The sequence below is a fragment of the Protomyctophum parallelum genome (assembly GCF_964188405.1).
Source record: "Protomyctophum parallelum genome assembly, chromosome: 6".
Classification (NCBI taxonomy): domain Eukaryota; kingdom Metazoa; phylum Chordata; class Actinopteri; order Myctophiformes; family Myctophidae; genus Protomyctophum; species Protomyctophum parallelum.
This window is the reverse complement of record NC_139701.1, coordinates 1259717-1276729: the sequence shown is the minus strand read 5'-3', so window position 1 is coordinate 1276729 and position 17013 is coordinate 1259717. Positions and strand designations below refer to the sequence as shown.

Here is a 17013-nt window from a genome sequence, read left to right as displayed (position 1 = left end):
ACATCATTAAAATAAGATCTGGTTGCAAAATGGTCAAGTGGCCCTTTAAGTAACAACATTTTTAAGCAGTGCATAACGACACCAATGAACAGCTATGTATGTATGTATGTATGTGTCCATGTAAGTCTGCTTGAGTACGGACCTACATGGACACACATACTGTTGAGCAACCGTCACACACTCGCCCATTGACCACTGCAGCACACACACACACACACACACACACTGCACCACTCAGTTTTTCCACTTTTTTTTGTACATATTCTCATTTGTTATTCATATTACAACTACTGTTTAATGGTGAGAATGTGTGCTATATCAAAAGGATAGGACCTTGCGATTACATGTTGAGTGGTCGTGAAATTCGAATATTGCGTGATTTGCATCGGTCGACAACTATGCCGCTTATGGTGAAGAAGACATAACTTACCATACAGTCTATGTACATTAAAGCCATTAGTATCCACTGTACAGTACGTTCCCTGAAGAGAACGGGCTCGACCTGACAACTGTGATGGTTTTGGTTCCATGTGCTGCTGCTGAGTGTTGAGTCAACATGGTTTTGTTGTGAACATTTCACACGCTGTTGCCGTATTCTTGTTTGTGTTCTATTTCCTTATTTTCTTCTGTTTATATGTACATGTGAGGGAATGAAAAGTAATCAAACAATTGAACTTGTATTCTATACAGTGTATCGTTACAATTTTCCTTCCTATGGCTGAGGCTTGTATAATGAATGCTAAGGTGAGCATCATAACGTTTGTGAGTTCTTTACACCAGTGATTCCCAACCTGTGGGCCGCAGAGGATATAGCAAGTCGGCCTTCAAATAATTGGCAAAACACTGCAATGCGATGAGTGCAGACTAGCCAATACCATCTTTGCTCTCCATGGTCGCTGCCCTCAAGTCCCTGCTGACTGTACAGCATCAGCTAAGACACAAGCACCAATAGAGCCAGCCAGGCAAAACGCTAAGATTTTAATATATCATGGTATTCATGGTATTTTTCTTTCAATCCTGTTTTCATTGTTATACTGATAAATGGGAACTCAAAGTGTACTATGAGTGTTGTTCATAGCTGGAGACCAGAACACAAAATACAACTGATTGATAATTGAAAATGCATGTGGCCTGACCACTTCAGCAGCCATTAAGAGGTCAGATGGGTGGGCTGTGAATGCTTTTCAGATTTCAAGTGGACCCTGATGATCCAGAACAGGTTGGGAACCACTGTCATTTTTGACAGCTGAGGTTATATATCCGGAAATAAATCAAGGTGTTCATACAGGAAAGTGCTCAACTCCAAGCAGAAAGCTGTGCTGAAGCTGCCTGAGACTTTGCGTGTACTTTTGTGTGTAGGAATGGATTCATGGTTGGAATGTATGTAAGCTCTAAAACCTTTCCACTAGTTCACGTGCAAATGCCCTTGAGAATTTAACATTCGCACACTGAATAGCGCCAACCATGGACAAGTTAGCAAGTCACAATATACAGTTATATTGAAGTTCTATATCCATTGGGGCAGGGAGATCTCTCAATCATTCTGCAACTTCCAGGAGATTCAGTTAGTAATTTAGATTTTAGACATTTTCCAAATGTTGGATATGTTATTTTTGGAACAAATACGTACTCTTATCTTCTCACATTGTTATAAGTTTATTTAGCATTTTTGCTGTGCAAAGGTGTTAATAGAATGTTGGCTTGGACATGTTGATTGTACTGAATTTTAAGGGTCTAATTATACATTTTTGAGCTGCCATGCATTTCTAGCATAAAGACTAGCATAAAGACGCTGGAGATATAGTCGACCATCGCACCGTCGAACAAATAGCATTTCTTTTATTTGTTCATTCATTTTTATACCAGTAATTTGACTTTTAGGAGAGGAGTGTCGCGCATCAATGTCACTTTCCTATGCAGACGGTTGGAGTAGACTGAGGTCAGTTTTCGGATCCGGTCTACAGTGGATAGGTTTGCGTCAATGTGATGAATCTGACACATTTCTTCTTTCTTCAAGTACTTCTTGGAATACCTTGTTTGGTGCAGTATATCCAACTTTTTATTCCAACTCAATCTTCTCTTATGGGGGTCTCTGGCACATACTGTATCTATGTGGTGGTCCTTGACATAAAAATGTTTGTGAATCACTGATCTCAAACACTTTCTGACACTGTAGACACTACACTAGAGATGTTCTTCATATAAGTGAATTTTAATGTATATCATGTCAGCATATTGCTTTATTTATATGGTAATGCTGTGGCATAACATGTAACAGTTTTCCAGCTTGATGAGGATATTGTTGCACAGTTGGGTTCTTTTTGTAAGCGTTTTTTTAACACTGCTACTTGATCAACATGACAAAGTATGCTGTTAAAAAAGTACATTTTACAACTTTTTGGCAGCTACTGTACATTAACCACTTTCATGGTATGCGAACAAAAGTATCTAGAGTGTTAAACCTTTAAAAAATAGCAGATCTATAAAGTTAGCTTGCAGGTCTGCTAATTTAGCTGTTTGTCGAACGAGGAAGTATATAGGGCTTAAGTGGTTATATTCAACTTTGTGTGCATTTATGTAGATCTGTCTTGTCAGTCTACTCTACAGTGTTCGTCTTTTAGTCTACTGTCTTGTGTAATGCACTATACCTATAAAGTAGCACAAAGGTTTTGTCAACTGCATGAAACATTTAGATTGGAGGTTGGCGATACAAGTGGATAGCTAGTGGGAAAAGTAATCATTTGACAAGGTACAGTAAGTGTCATTTTTATTTTAGTGACACTGCTGCTCTTCTCGTAACAGTATTGACAAAGATGTACCATAAGAATGATGACTCGGCTGCTAATATACGTATTTAGTATTATGTCTGTAGGGGAGATGCCCGGTTGTGACTCGTATGGCGTTATGCACACAGACATGTCGTAGCAGGGTAAGGCCGATCTGCAACTTAGCGCTCTGGCATTATAAAGTGTGTCTTTTCTGGGACAGTGTTTTAGGAATCAATGATTCAATGCTGAATGCAGTCCACTAAAGACGAGTACAGTAGCTTGGTTCCTCAATAGCACATCATGCACTTGTACCACTTAAACCTATACTTCGTTGACAATGACAATGATGTGTTCTGCCCCCCTGCCCCCCTCCTTTTCCCACTACAAATCACTTAAATTGTAACACATTTTCCCTGAATGTTCGCCCAGAACAGCAAGGCTAGGGTTCACGTGGTTAAATTGAGTCCGTTTGCTTTAGATGAAGAAGCAGTCAGTGCTTTCAGTGATTTCTAAACCATTGATTCTCAAAAGGTTAAATTTTTAAGGACCCCCAATTTGCCATACATTAGGCCACAAACCCCCCATAACTCTATGATGGTGTACAAATGGAGCCGGTCCATTTGGTTTCATTTGTAATCTCTCTTGAGTTGCAGACCTGTAAGGGTCCGTTTACCATCCATATTTTAGCTGTGAATGGTAACCTTCTGAAGCCCAGCCCCAGGACCCCTGGAGGCTGAGAACTACTGCTCTAACCAAATCTACCTACCATAATACCTACCTAATTAGATTATTATAGCTGCAGCTGTGCTGTCTTTCCCTGCTGTGATGCCTCTGTCCTTTGTCCTTTACATGCAAACGTGAGTATGGCTGCAACAATCAAACTTAGCGATTATAAAAAACATAAATGATTGATTAATAATGGATACCCTAGAAATGTGGTGTCTCCCCAAGACCCAAACTTACAAACCACTTAAGCCCTATTCTAAGACAAAGCCTAAATAGTGAAAATAGCTGATCTGCAAGCTCACAACACATCCTGATGCGATGTGTTGTGAGCTTGTCGATCGGCTATTTTCACTGTTTTTGTAGAACACTGAAGTATAATTTATTGATGTATGAAAAGAAGAAAATTAAAGAACCCTGCGCTGCTCGATTATTCAATTAATCGAAAAAGTAATCGATAGAATATATTCCGTAGTTGCAGCCCTAATGAGTAGCAGCCATTTTTGCCTTGTGAAATTGCGTTGTATGTCTCATTATGAAGCACATTAATTAATACTATACTAAGTGCATTATAAAGGAACCCACTGTAATTAAGGGGAATGTAGTAGACTTCTGTGTATCCTTTATTGTATGTATTAAAACAACTATTGCTGCACATTTTCCACCTGCAACTGGTCTTCAAACTTGTGATTTTTCATCAGACATTTATACATTATGTATTATTTCCTTCCAGGAGTTTATCAAAGAAGGCGTGGTCCCATGTAGAACACTGTGTATAGTTTTAAACAGCCACTATACAACAGTTGTTGATAGGCCAATCATGTTTGATCCAAATATTACTAATAGCTGTGTGTTATAGCAAATAATAAATGGACAGTATTTTGTGTGTGTGTGTGTGTGTGTGTGTGTGTGTGTGTGTGTGTGTGTGTGTGTGTGTGTGTGTGTGTGTGTGTGTGTGCACCTCTCCACACACGCTTAATATAAATCCTTTTTAAACAACCATCCATGATGCACACACAAGAACAAAATTCATGACAAAACCTCTCTCACACACACGCAGTACGGTGAGTCACTCTCAAGAGGACAGTAGTCTCGGGTTTGCTTCCGGTAGCCAGAGGTGGAAAGTAACTTAATTAGTCTACATTTACAAGCACTACTTAAATTCAATTTAAAAGTAGTTATGTATATTTATTACTTATATAGTATTTCCATTTTTCCATAATTTATACTTCTACTCTACTAAACACATTTTTGGAACAAATTAAATGCCTCAAATCATCCAATTGCTCTGTAAGAAGAAATGGCACCCTTTTCACATTGGCTTATTATAGCGCCACCAGGAGGCCACAACCTGACCTGCCCTGGTGGAGACCTGTGCCCCGAGGTTATAGCGCCACCAGGAGGCCACAACCTGACCTGCCCTGGTACTTTTTCTAGTTAACATCTCATGAGGAAAGAATATTTTGAAATTGGAGCTTCAAAACAATGCCGAAATTACCATGACCATCATGGTAATTTCGGCATTGTTTTGAAGCTCCAATTTAGGATTCTATATTCACATAAATAAAGAGTTTGATTTGTAGATGGAATTTTATTTCTTCATCCTATATAACATCAAAGCATTATTACTCCAATGTTTACAGACTTGTAACCAAACCTAGCCTATTATTAGAGCCCCAAGTGGGGACCACACTTAATTTGAGAATCACTGGCCTATTATGAATATCAAACTGGGGGTCTTTATGGGGAAACAAACAAAAAAAAACAACCAATAAAAGTTGTAGGACCTCCTAAGACTGCATGATGCTGCATCGACCACCAAAATAACACCTGTCACGCTCCACTCACTGCCGCCGTGCGTGTGTGTGTGTATCCATCGTGCGCGGTGACGCAGACGGGGGGGACCCGCGGCGCGCGCGCGCCGTGCGTGGCGACGTTCCATTGAGAAAGAAAGAGGAGGGAAAAGATGGCGTCCTCAAACAATCCCCGCAAATTCAGCGAGAAGATCGCCCTGCACAACCAGAAGCAGGCGGAGGAGACCGCCGCCTTCGAGGAGGTCATGAAGGACCTCGACATCACCAGAGCCGCGCGGGTAAGACCCCGCAAATCCACGCACAAAACACAATAAAAAAAAACAAAGGCAAATAAACATCTACGAATGTTGTGTTATCATCATGTTAGCTCAGCCTCAGCGAGGAGGAGGAGGAGGAGGAGAGGAAAGGAGGCAGCCGTTAAACGGACGTTAATTACACTCTCGTCGTGTGACAGAACATGACGTGCTTTTTCAGGTGGAAATTAACGGTCATTTTTTTTTCCGCGTGAAAACGCGTCATTTATTTTGAGGAGCGACGTATACGAACGTGTACGGCGAAGTATAAATAAATAAACAAACTATAGCTGTTTGTTCTGGCTGCAGCATCTGTCTGCGCACGTTTAAGCGTTCACTTCACAACATGACAGCTTGTGGTTTTTAAGTGCGATGTAAGGATGGTTAGCTGACGTTATTAACATTTATTATCGTCCATTGCGTTGCGTTAACGATCGAGCAGCTATTTTGGCTATATAGTAGCTGCCTAGTTACTGGAGGAGCCAGATGTGGATAACTGGCACCTGTGTGTGTGTGTGTGTGTGTGTGTGTGTGTGTGTGTGTGTGTGTGTGTGTGTGCGTGCGTGCGTGCGCGCGAGTGTGTGAGTGTGTGTGGCGCGCGCGCGCGCGTGTGTGTGTGTGTGTGTGTGGGGGGGGGGGTATTGACATTTTCTGTCATGTCTGTAACTAGACATGGGCAACGCGATAATAATGGGCAATGTTCTTTATATAAATAGATATAGCCTAGTGAATTAGTAATATGAGTATGACTAGATATTATGATATGGCATAGGCCTGTTGTCTGTTCCTGTTTTTAAGACCTATTTTAAACGTTCAAAAAATCATTTGAAAAGTTTTGAAGATGGAATAGGTGAAAATTCAATATTATGCTCACAATATCGATATAGAGGTATTATATGTCTAATATACACAATTTAGTCCTATATAGAAAAATAAAACCAGCTCGGGTTTATATGAAATTGCAGTGGGACTATTCAAATGAAAGCATTATATTATCTATCTAGCTTATTGAATGCCAAGAACCACTCGCTTCTCAACTGTGAACTGTGATTATTTTTCCTCCAGTTTTCATTCCTCCTGACACAGCTGACATTATTAATATGCAGCTCAACCCAGTTAGTCAGAGGATATTAATAAAATCTGGGAATACATTTCTTTCCAAGACTTTTCTTCACAATTTACAATTTAGGCATTTAGCAGACGCTCTTAATCCAGAGCGACTTACATTAATCAAGAACAAAAAGCATGGGAATACATCACATCACCAATGTGTTTGTAAAGGTGTCTACTAACATATCCCACATTGGTTTCTATTCAACCACCCTAGGGGAATTTTTGACGGCTGTTGAAAGTTGGGGTACCATACAACCATTCTAAGGTGAAATGTTCTAAATTTCATTATGTCAAACTAGGGTGTTTTCATGATTTTTAATCCATTCCAAGCATTCGTTTTGCACGAAAAACACTCCTTGGGCTAAAAATGGCCATAGCTATCATCACAAATGTGATGAGGTCAGCACATTTGGGCATATTTGGGCAAGTGGCTATGGCCAAACTAGGGGTCAAACTAGGGGGTTTTCATGATTCTGAATTAATTAATTCAAACCTTTATTTATTCTCGAGATACATTGAGGTTTCCCTCATTTGCAGTGTCGTCGAGATGCAGTACAACATAATACATTTTCAAAGCAATAAACAAAAACAACAAAATAGAACAGCAATTTCCTCATTGTGTGATCTAATACATGTTTAAAAACAGTTGCAGACACTTGGGGGTAAGTCTGCAACCAAAGACTGTATGTAAAACGTATGTAAATTGACTGTATGTAATGGGAGAGCAGATCTTTAACTTAAGCTGTAAGTCATTCCAGGGGGTTGGGGCATTGAAACAAAGGGCTGTTTACATTATAGGAGCCTTTAGTGTAAGCCAGTGACTGGAGCGTGTCCTATAAGTTACAGGATTCCAATCCAGCAGAGCTTTAATATACAACGGTAAAGTCCCATCAATTGCTTTAAAAATAAACCAATAAGATAGTAAAGATACCAATGTTTATTTTGCCTGTCGGCCAAGGAAGGCCAGCCCACTGTCACATGGGATGCAGTGATGAGTTCTATAAGGTTCATCAGATATAAATCGCAGAGCTGAATGATAAACTGCATCCAAGGGCTTGAGGACAGAAAGAGCAGCTTTTCCATAGTCCAATACAGAAAGAAAGACTGCTTCAATAACTCTTTTCCTACATGGAATTGGGAAACTAGCTCTGTTCCGGTAGGAAAAGCCAATTTCTCTGCCTTAGTTTGAATCCATTCCAAGCATTAGTTTTGCACAAAAAACACTCCTTGGGCTTAAAAAGGCCATAGCCATAGCCACAAATGTGATGAGGTCAGCACATTTGGGCACATTTGGGCAAGTGGCTATGGCCCAATTTAGCCCAAGGAGTGTTTTTCGTGCAAAACGAATGCTTGGAATGGGTCCAGAATCAATCCATAGTTTGACCCCTAGTTTGGCCATAGACCCCCTAGTTTGGCCATATCCACTTGCCCAAATATGCCCAAATGTGTTGACCTCATCAATGGCTATGGCCGTTTTTAGCCCAAGGAGTGTTTTTCGTGCAAAAGTAATGCTTGGAATGGATTCAGAATCATGAAAACCCCCTAGTTTGACACGTCACATGCTACTTAAAGCATGATGAAATTTAAAACATTTTGCCTTATACAACTTTCAGCAGCTGTCAAAAATGCCCCTAGGGTGGTTGAATAGAGGTGCTAGACACCTCTACAAACACATTGGTATTATTAGCCCCCATATTATTCGGTTTGTGGTGTTGGCACAGAGCGTTGGATTTGTCATTAAGGGACACTTAGACAAAGATTCCCTTCTGTCACGGTGCAATCACCAATCCGCAGGGACGTGCATGACAACTTTGTCGGGCATAGATCTGTGCTTGGCAACAGCAGCCAGGGAGATGCCTCAGGAACGTTGCTTTAAGCACAGAAGGCCATTTGAATAGTTATGAATAGTCCTTGAGGAGGTTCCAGGGAGTCCTGCAGCTAGTGGGAACCAAATGGACTCATATACTGTAGTACTCATATACTCATATACTGTACTGTAGCATTAGCGCCTCCCCTTCCCAGAACATACATTTTCAGGTGGTTTGCCAATATCAGCCAATCAGGAGAGACTACCCCATTCATCAGACGGCTTCAGTGTTCTCACAGAAGGACATGTGAATAGTTTTGTAACCCTGCTTCACTTTGTGATCTGTTATAGGTGTCTTTACTCTTGCTGGTCCACAACATTGCTCATTATACCACCGTCCTCAGTCGGATGTTTTGCCAGTAGATGTAGAAAAGTAAAGTGGGAGGTCTTGTCTAGCCGTGTCAGATTTATTTGTTCATTCATTCATTCATTCATTCATCCATTCATTCACGTCGTTCATGCTATTGCAAGCTATATTAGACATAGACAACCTACGTCACTAGACAGGCTCTTGACTTCACATAACACAGAAAATGGACAACCTGCTGCTTCGTGTCTTTTTAGTCACAGACACGAGGATGAGTGCCAGTGGTCGACAAAGTTCTCACTCAACCCCAGTACTTGAGTCAAAGTATAGATACTCCTGGTCAAATATGACTCAACTACAAGTGAAAGTGGCTGTCAAATTTGTACTTAAGTCTTCGAGTACCTGCTTTTAAAGATATTTAAGTATTCAAAAGTACATGCTTTTAAAAATAGTATTAAATAGTACATCTTAACAAAGTACATTTTGTTTGTATCAATGCATTGCTGTATTGAAATTGAGACACTATAGTGAAAATAATAGATCTACAGTATAAGCTCATAACACGTCATAATCACTATTCACTAGGCATTGTGAGCTTGTGGATTGCTCGCTATTTTCACTATAATTTCGAAGCGGGGTTTAATTGGTTGATTCATAATGTACTTACACCGGGGCTCCACCGGGCGCGTCAGCGTCGCGTCTCCGTCACCGTCAGGGAATGTTCCCTTTTTAATCAATGAAGGGTGGCTCCACTGCCCGCGTTGCGTTGCGTGACTGCATTAAAATTGCCCCGGTTCGTTTTTTGACGCACGCGACGGAGACGCAACGCGCCCGGTGGAGCCCCGTAAATGTAGCAAAGTAAATGCACTTTGCTACTATCCACCACAGTTTGTAGGACATTAAGGACGACACTCTTGAGACTCAGGATCATGTGCAACATAATCCATTAAAACCGGTAAAGCGTAAAATTGTTTGGTTGGCTGTTCAAAAATAGCAGATGTACAAGCTTGTACATATGCTATTTTTGAACATTTAAGAAAAAAAGTGTAAAAAGTTTAGTCAAATTTAGAAGGTATTTGTAGATTTGGCCTCAGGTCATCCTGATTGTCGTCAGGTGTTGCTAATGTAGAGTCATTACTGTCAGTGATGGTGTCTGCCTCTTGGCTGCTCATAAAACACCCAACCCATCAATTAAATCACACTCCATTCATCTGATTATATGTCCATTTTTCTTTTAAACTGAAAAGACAGGCAAGGTGGGTAATTAACCACAGCGAAATGGTATATAAAGTACTGACTCTGTTTTATTCAACACATTGCTATGTAATTAAACTGTCCCTTTGACTTGTAAATGCAAAGTAGTTAGTTTCCTACCTTGCCAAAAAGCCTGATTGATTTTTCTTTCTTCAGCCATATTTTTTCCATGTATGCGATCAGCCATTCACTCACTCACTCATGCTTTCATGCAATTTTACTTTGCACAGCTGCAGTTGCAGAAGACCCAGTATTTGCAACTAGGGCAGAATCGTGGACAGTACTATGGAGGCTCACTGCCCAATGTCAATCAGATTGGAAATGGCAACATTGACCTGCCTTTTCAGGTGAGCTCCTAGCTTCTCTCAGCTGCTAACAAAAGTGTTGTTTTAATCTCTGAAAATAAGTCCTTTTGCATATCTACAGAGCGACGGGTGCGTAAGAGAGGACAAAAGTAGCAAAAAAGAAAGAAAATGCCTTCAAATGCAAAAAAAAAAAACGTCTTTATTGGGAAATGTATTGGGAGGTTGTCTTGACAACCAGATGAAGGTCTCAGGAACGTTCAGAAATCCCAGATTTATCTTTTGCATTTGATGACTGTGTGCAGTCATCAAATACCAATGGAACATTGTTAGCTGCTATTGAACAGCTCAGATGTAGACCACAGGGTAATTTAGCTTTAGTGAATGAATTCTGATCCCACGCTGCGAAAGGACGAGACAACTCAAAACAAAACCAAATCCACTTTGTTTACTTTATCAGACAGCGTTCCAGACATTGTTTTATTGTAGGACTTGGTTATTACAAATAGACAAAATTGGCAATAACAGATAAACGTGAGACATGAAACTCAATATTAATTTCCATGTGCAGCGGTGCAGCCGAACGGTTTGCGGAGCGGTCTTGATATCGGAAGGTCGCTAGTTCGTATCCCCGGACCGGCACGTTAAAATTACCACCGCTGAAGTGCCCTTGGACAAGGCATTGAACCCCCTACCATGAAATGTTCTATGAGCAGGGCCTGGCTGTAAACAAGTTATTGAGCTTAGTCCAGTTACCCTGGGAAAACATAGTACCTTTCCTTTCCTTAGTCCAGTTACCCTGGGTAAACATAGTACCTTTCCTTTCCTTAGTCCAGTTACCCTGGGTAAACATAGTACCTTTCCTTTCCTTAGTCCAGTTACCCTGGGAAAACATAGTACCTACCTACCTACCTATGTAGTACTGCAACAATACTAATGAGGACATCCATCTGACTTATTTATCACTAAATACGTTGAATTGAATGGAAACATCCAAATCAGTGTTCTATAAAGCCATAATAAATCCAAATTGTCCAGGCTAAAGACGATTGTTGTCTAGCAACAGAGACTCAAGAGGAGAGCAAAATAAATTAGTTACTAATCATAAATTTGAATATCTGTTATTGTTGGCTATTAGCTATGAAATAGTTGTTGTAATAATACATTGAAGGTCGTGCTGTACTATTGTGATTACATGGCAGTGGCACAGGGCCTTCTGTCACATTCCTGTGATTGCAGCACATTTGTACTTTTAACCTTGTGTATTATTGCTTACATTTAGGATCATTTGGGTTCCATTTAGATGACAGCAGTCAGTTTGCATATGGACTGCTGGTTGGTAGGAAACAACTAAATGTACTGTTTATAGCATAAACATGAACAATGCCTTTATTTCCAATGACGGTATTGTTCTCATCCCTGTAATGCATAATCTATGACGTACGACGGTGTCACTTGACGAGAATAGTCAATCGGCAAAGTATAAATCCCGTTTAATCGTTGCTGGGAGTCTGGGACCACCCTTTTGAGTCAACTACAAAGGCGAACAGCAATCTAGGGCACAGAAACCAAAGCAAGCGAGAACTGTAGGCTATATCAGGCACCAAGACCAATTCAACCCTGGTATGTCAATTTGGATCATAAATCTAAAGACTACACCATTGCTTGTCATGGCTTTCCATCTTTAAATACATTTGCCAACTCGAGCATCGGTATGGGGGCCCATGGCTTCTTGGCTTGACTCATTTTGAATTTGCATTTTGCAACCATTTTATATTGATTATATTATATGGGTCATTTTTTGGTGATATTTAATTTTCTCTGAACTTGGTGGACGCTGGATTTCTCTGGCACGTTGACGTTGGTGTGTTCTCTTCAGAACTCGGTGCTGGACACCAGTCGGACCAGCAGGCATCACGGACTGGTGGACCGCGTCTACCGCGACCGCAACCGCATCTCTTCTCCACACCGACGGCCGCTGTCTGTCGACAAACACGGGCGCCAGATATCCTTCTCATATTGTATTTATTTTTATGTATCAAGGGATCTGTTATTCATCGATTATTTTCTAAAATGATGGATTGTGTTTCATAATCGATTTGTTGGATTAACTGTTACACCCCTACTAGAGTTTATACTTAATCCACCAGGATGCTTGAACAGGTGTAGGAAAAGAAACTTCCAAAATGTATGGAATTAGGAATTACTGTATGGACTTTTGGTGAAGTGAAAGTATTAAAAAAGTCTGGAACCGTTGCTCAGAGCATTACACATTAATGTTGACAATGCGCAAAAAAGTATAAATGTGTATGTGTGCCTTGTCAAAAGTTAAAAACTCTAAATTGTCCACATTCCACTGTTCATTGTGATAACTAACTGGATGTGACCTTTCAATCTGGGGCCAAGCAATACGCTTGTTTTCAAGCTAATTGATGAAAACACCCCAAATATCGCTCCTCCTGAAGTCAAACACTGAAGCAGGGGTGCCCACACTTTTTTGACTCGAGAGCTACTTCTAAAATTGCCTCGTAAACACAAACGTTTTTATTTCCAGGGAGAGAAAAAAAGTCCGGGGCCGAGTCCACTTCGATTCGGCATAGAGTAGCGCAAACGTTGCTCACTCTCTGCTGATTTCTGATCGTCTGCACCTTTGTTAAATTGACACACACACGTACACACACATGTACATACACATGTACATACACACACACACGCAGCTGCGTCTAGATTCTCCCGGCGTATCCTGCCGGGAGCTGCCTATGCCGTAGAAAGCATAGGTGGACCCCAGTCTACTTCTAAAATGACCCTCATTGCTGAAAAGAATTACCTGGCTTTGGAATAGCACTTGGAAGTGGTAGGTGTTTTGGGTTCTTTGCCTTGCACATTTTACTGTAAACTTTATAATACAACACCCTTGAAAACAAATCTTTGCACTGCATTGCTTACTATGGAAGCCGTGAAGGGAGCGGACAGGCCCTTCTTTATGTCAATCTATCAACTATCAAGTCACCTTAAAGAATGAAATGTTGGAGATTCTTTTTTTATATATTTAAGTAAGTTGTTTAGAGCTCTAGAAACCAGTGTGCGGATGTTTCTTCTTCCTATTTGATAAATAAATTATATCCACTGCTCTAACAACATTTAGAAGGACAGAAGACAGTTAACTGATTAACATAGATAGAAACCCCCATCTTGACACCTTCCTATATAATCTTTCTAGGTTGGTCGATACTACAGTATAACGTCTAGTAGTCAATGTGTCCCGGACTGTTGCACTCCTATCATGGCTGCTCGGAGTGTTTGTTACCCTATGCAAAGCCCAACCGAGCCCAACAGATGCCTGATTTTGGGGTCTGAAACCCATTTTGAAGAGTCCTAGACTAACATCACTTTTTGTTTTAATTGAATCACTTAACCACAACACATTTAAAAAATAGCTGATCTAGTCTACACACTCTCCCCCCCCCCCCCCCTCTACGCCAAATCTTTTGACCAAATATAGGCGATCTGCAGGCTTGCAGATCTACTGTTTTCTGCAAATGTGCCCCCAGAACAAATCTGAACACATCAGCCGCATAATTACAGATACCAAGGACGTCAAATAATGGATCTAGTTACCACTGCAGTTGTACAGTCACTGTCACTCTGAATAGAAGAACCAAATAGATGACTCAAAAATAGATGTTAAAATGGTAACATTGATATATATATATATATATATCTCCATCCATGACATAAATATATCTCATCACCAGCCACATTATTTTTCTTAACTGAGATTCACATTGACAGCTGTCCCTACAGTTCCGTGTACCTGTCCCCTCCACCAGATACCAGCTGGAGAAGGTAAGCTTCATTTGAAGAAGACATCAAACGGTGTCCAATGGGGATGTACATGACTCACTGCATCCTTGCAGTCTGGACATTTTGCCAACCTGGCCATACACAAAAGTAAACTCATAAACATGTAGCAGAATGATTATTAATAATTTTGACGCACGCGCGCACACACACACACACACACACACACACACACACACACACACACACACACACACACACACACACACACACACACACACACACACACACACACACACACACACACACACACACACACACACACACACACACACCTCATCCAACCAATGCTACCACATTGGTTGCACCATGTGTGGGGGGTTGGCAAGTTTAGGAGTTTGCTAGTCTCTCGAGTGTTTTCAAATGCTTCAATCATTCAGTATACATTTGCATTTGATGCGCTGAAAATGCGCCTCCCACCTCACCTCCGTTTTGTCTTTGCAGTAGTGGATGAATCTATAGCTCGCTGCTTAGCAGAAAAGGACATTTTTAAACATAATTAAATATTATTTGAACAGAATTGATGAATAGACGAAAGCTTCTGTTCACAGCTTTCAGGACGGTGTAGTTACTGGCTACTCTGTAGCGTTCAAAGATTGTTGTAATTGTTTGGCTTGAGAGACTACAATTTGGCTGACTTTTTTGTTTCCTGTCCAACACGCCCAGAACAAATTCGGACTCGGCCTTACACCAGAGCACCATGAACCCTAAGCCCCAGGAGGTATTTGCAGGGGGTTCTCAGGAGCTCCAGCCTAAACGAGGTAATGGCAGATCTGTTATTTATTCATACATTTACACAATGGTATTAAGAGGGTTGTTGCTCTTTGTTTCCCGAAGATCTACACTCTTCGTAAAATATGTACTGTATGTGCTAAGTGAAAACTATGTAGTATTCCATATGGGATGCTGCATGTTGCAGTACTACTTACTTACTGGCTGGCCTGATGCACTGTAATTGTTTCATTATGGAAAACGTGACAAGCACACGTAGGCTAGACAAATACGTAAATGGTTAATCTTTCATTTTGGTGAAGTAGGCTCTGCTCTGTTGGATGCAAGCCTCCATGATCAACAGGAAGATCAGTCTGAATGTGGCTCATAAAAAAAGTAACCAGGGGCACGGTGGCACAGTCGGTAGTGCTGTCGCCTCACAGCTAGAAGCTCCTGGGTTCGATGCGTCATCAGTGCCCATACCCGAGGCGGGGTTGGCGAAAGGGCCTTTCTGTGTGCATGCAATCCTGGTCTCTAAACTACCTCCCCCTGGCCAGCCATTGCGCCTGATCGGAACTGGTCGGAATAACATGTTCCTTCCACGCGCTACGTCCGGCCAGGGAAACTCCCCTGTCAGGTGAAAAGAAGCAGCTTGGACTCCTCATGCATAGAAGGAAGTATGAGCTCAGTCCGCTGCCTCCCAGGTTGGCAGAGGAAATGTAGTACCCAGGATTACATTAGATAATTGACACTGGGTGAAAAAATGGGTTGCAAAATCATGGGATAATTAGTTTTTCTTTATTTTTATAAATAAATAAATAAAAGTAACCGGCTGTAAAGGTTTCAAAGTACGGCATCTATCCCTTTATGGAACACCCTGCCAAGTATAGATGGCTTCTCCCCTGTCTTTTGTTTGACACCTTACTATTTTTAGGTGTGCTTGAATCTGGTGTGATTATCGCTGTGAATGCTTCTCTGCCCTCAAACCAAGATTCCTACTGTGGACGTATTGAGAGCAAGTGCCCAAAACTCTACTTACAATGGCTGGCTGCAATGTCAGTGACTCATTTGTTGAACTAATTTAATACTAGGAACACTTCCCAATTATTCCATTAATTGAAACAGTTATCAATAAAATTAAATATTTGTTTTGTATTTTTTTAACCTCTTAAGCATTATTCTATACTTCTTTAAACAATGCCGTGGTGCAAAAAGTTCAAATAACAGATTTACAAGCTCATAACAAGCTCAAAAACATGTTGTAGATTGGCTACTTTAAATTGGCTTTTGATTATCAATCTTTTATTTTCTAATCTTTTTTTCTTTTTTCCAATCAATTAAATCAATTGGTTTGATTAACTGTCGTAGTGAATTAGCATGCAGCTGTCTGTGTGTTTTACAGTGCTGCTGCTAACGGTCCCTGTCTGTGTGTCTTACAGTGCTGCTGCTAACGGTCCCTGTCTGTGTGTCTTACAGTGCTGCTGCTAACGGTCCCTGTCTGTGTGTCTTACAGTGCTGCTGCTAACGGTCCCTGTCTGTGTGTCTTACAGTGCTGCTGCTAACGGTCCCTGTCTGTGTGTCTTACAGTGCTGCTGCTAACGGTCCCTGTCTGTGTGTCTTACAGTGCTGCTGCTAACGGTCCCTGTCTGTGTGTCTTACAGTGCTGCTGCTAACGGTCCCTGGAGCAGAAGAGTCAGAATCTACTGTGGTGGACAACGATGCACAGAAACACATGTGGGATGACGAGAAGGTATGGATGGGAAGGCAATGGCTACAAGGGGTTCGTTTGATTTGTTTTGTTTTAACCCATTTAGGCCTGTCCTCAAAATTAAAAATAAATATTCTAAATCCTCCAGTTTTCTGAAATAAATATTTTCACGATGCTCGTAGTGCGCCACTCGGTGGCGCGCTATGAGCTTGTAGATCATCGGACATGCGCTGCTCCCGTGCTTGCGGTTAGGGTTAGGTTAGGGTTTGAGGGTTAGGGTTAGGGTTAGGGT

The 17013-nt window shown here is 41.0% G+C and overlaps 1 protein-coding gene across 1 annotated transcript in view; it reads left to right on the top strand.

The window, feature by feature from the left end:
* The first annotated feature begins 5448 nt into the window (after positions 1–5448).
* Positions 5449–17013, top strand: part of crtc1b (CREB regulated transcription coactivator 1b) — a 36590-nt gene continuing 25025 nt past the window's right edge. The window contains exons 1-6 of the mRNA XM_083767353.1: positions 5449–5583; positions 10370–10486; positions 12321–12448; positions 14228–14287; positions 14969–15063; positions 16675–16763. Of these exons, the coding sequence (XP_083623479.1) occupies positions 5458–5583; positions 10370–10486; positions 12321–12448; positions 14228–14287; positions 14969–15063; positions 16675–16763 (615 nt within the window). The 5' untranslated portion in view covers positions 5449–5457. The remainder of the gene's footprint in view (positions 5584–10369; positions 10487–12320; positions 12449–14227; positions 14288–14968; positions 15064–16674; positions 16764–17013) is intronic.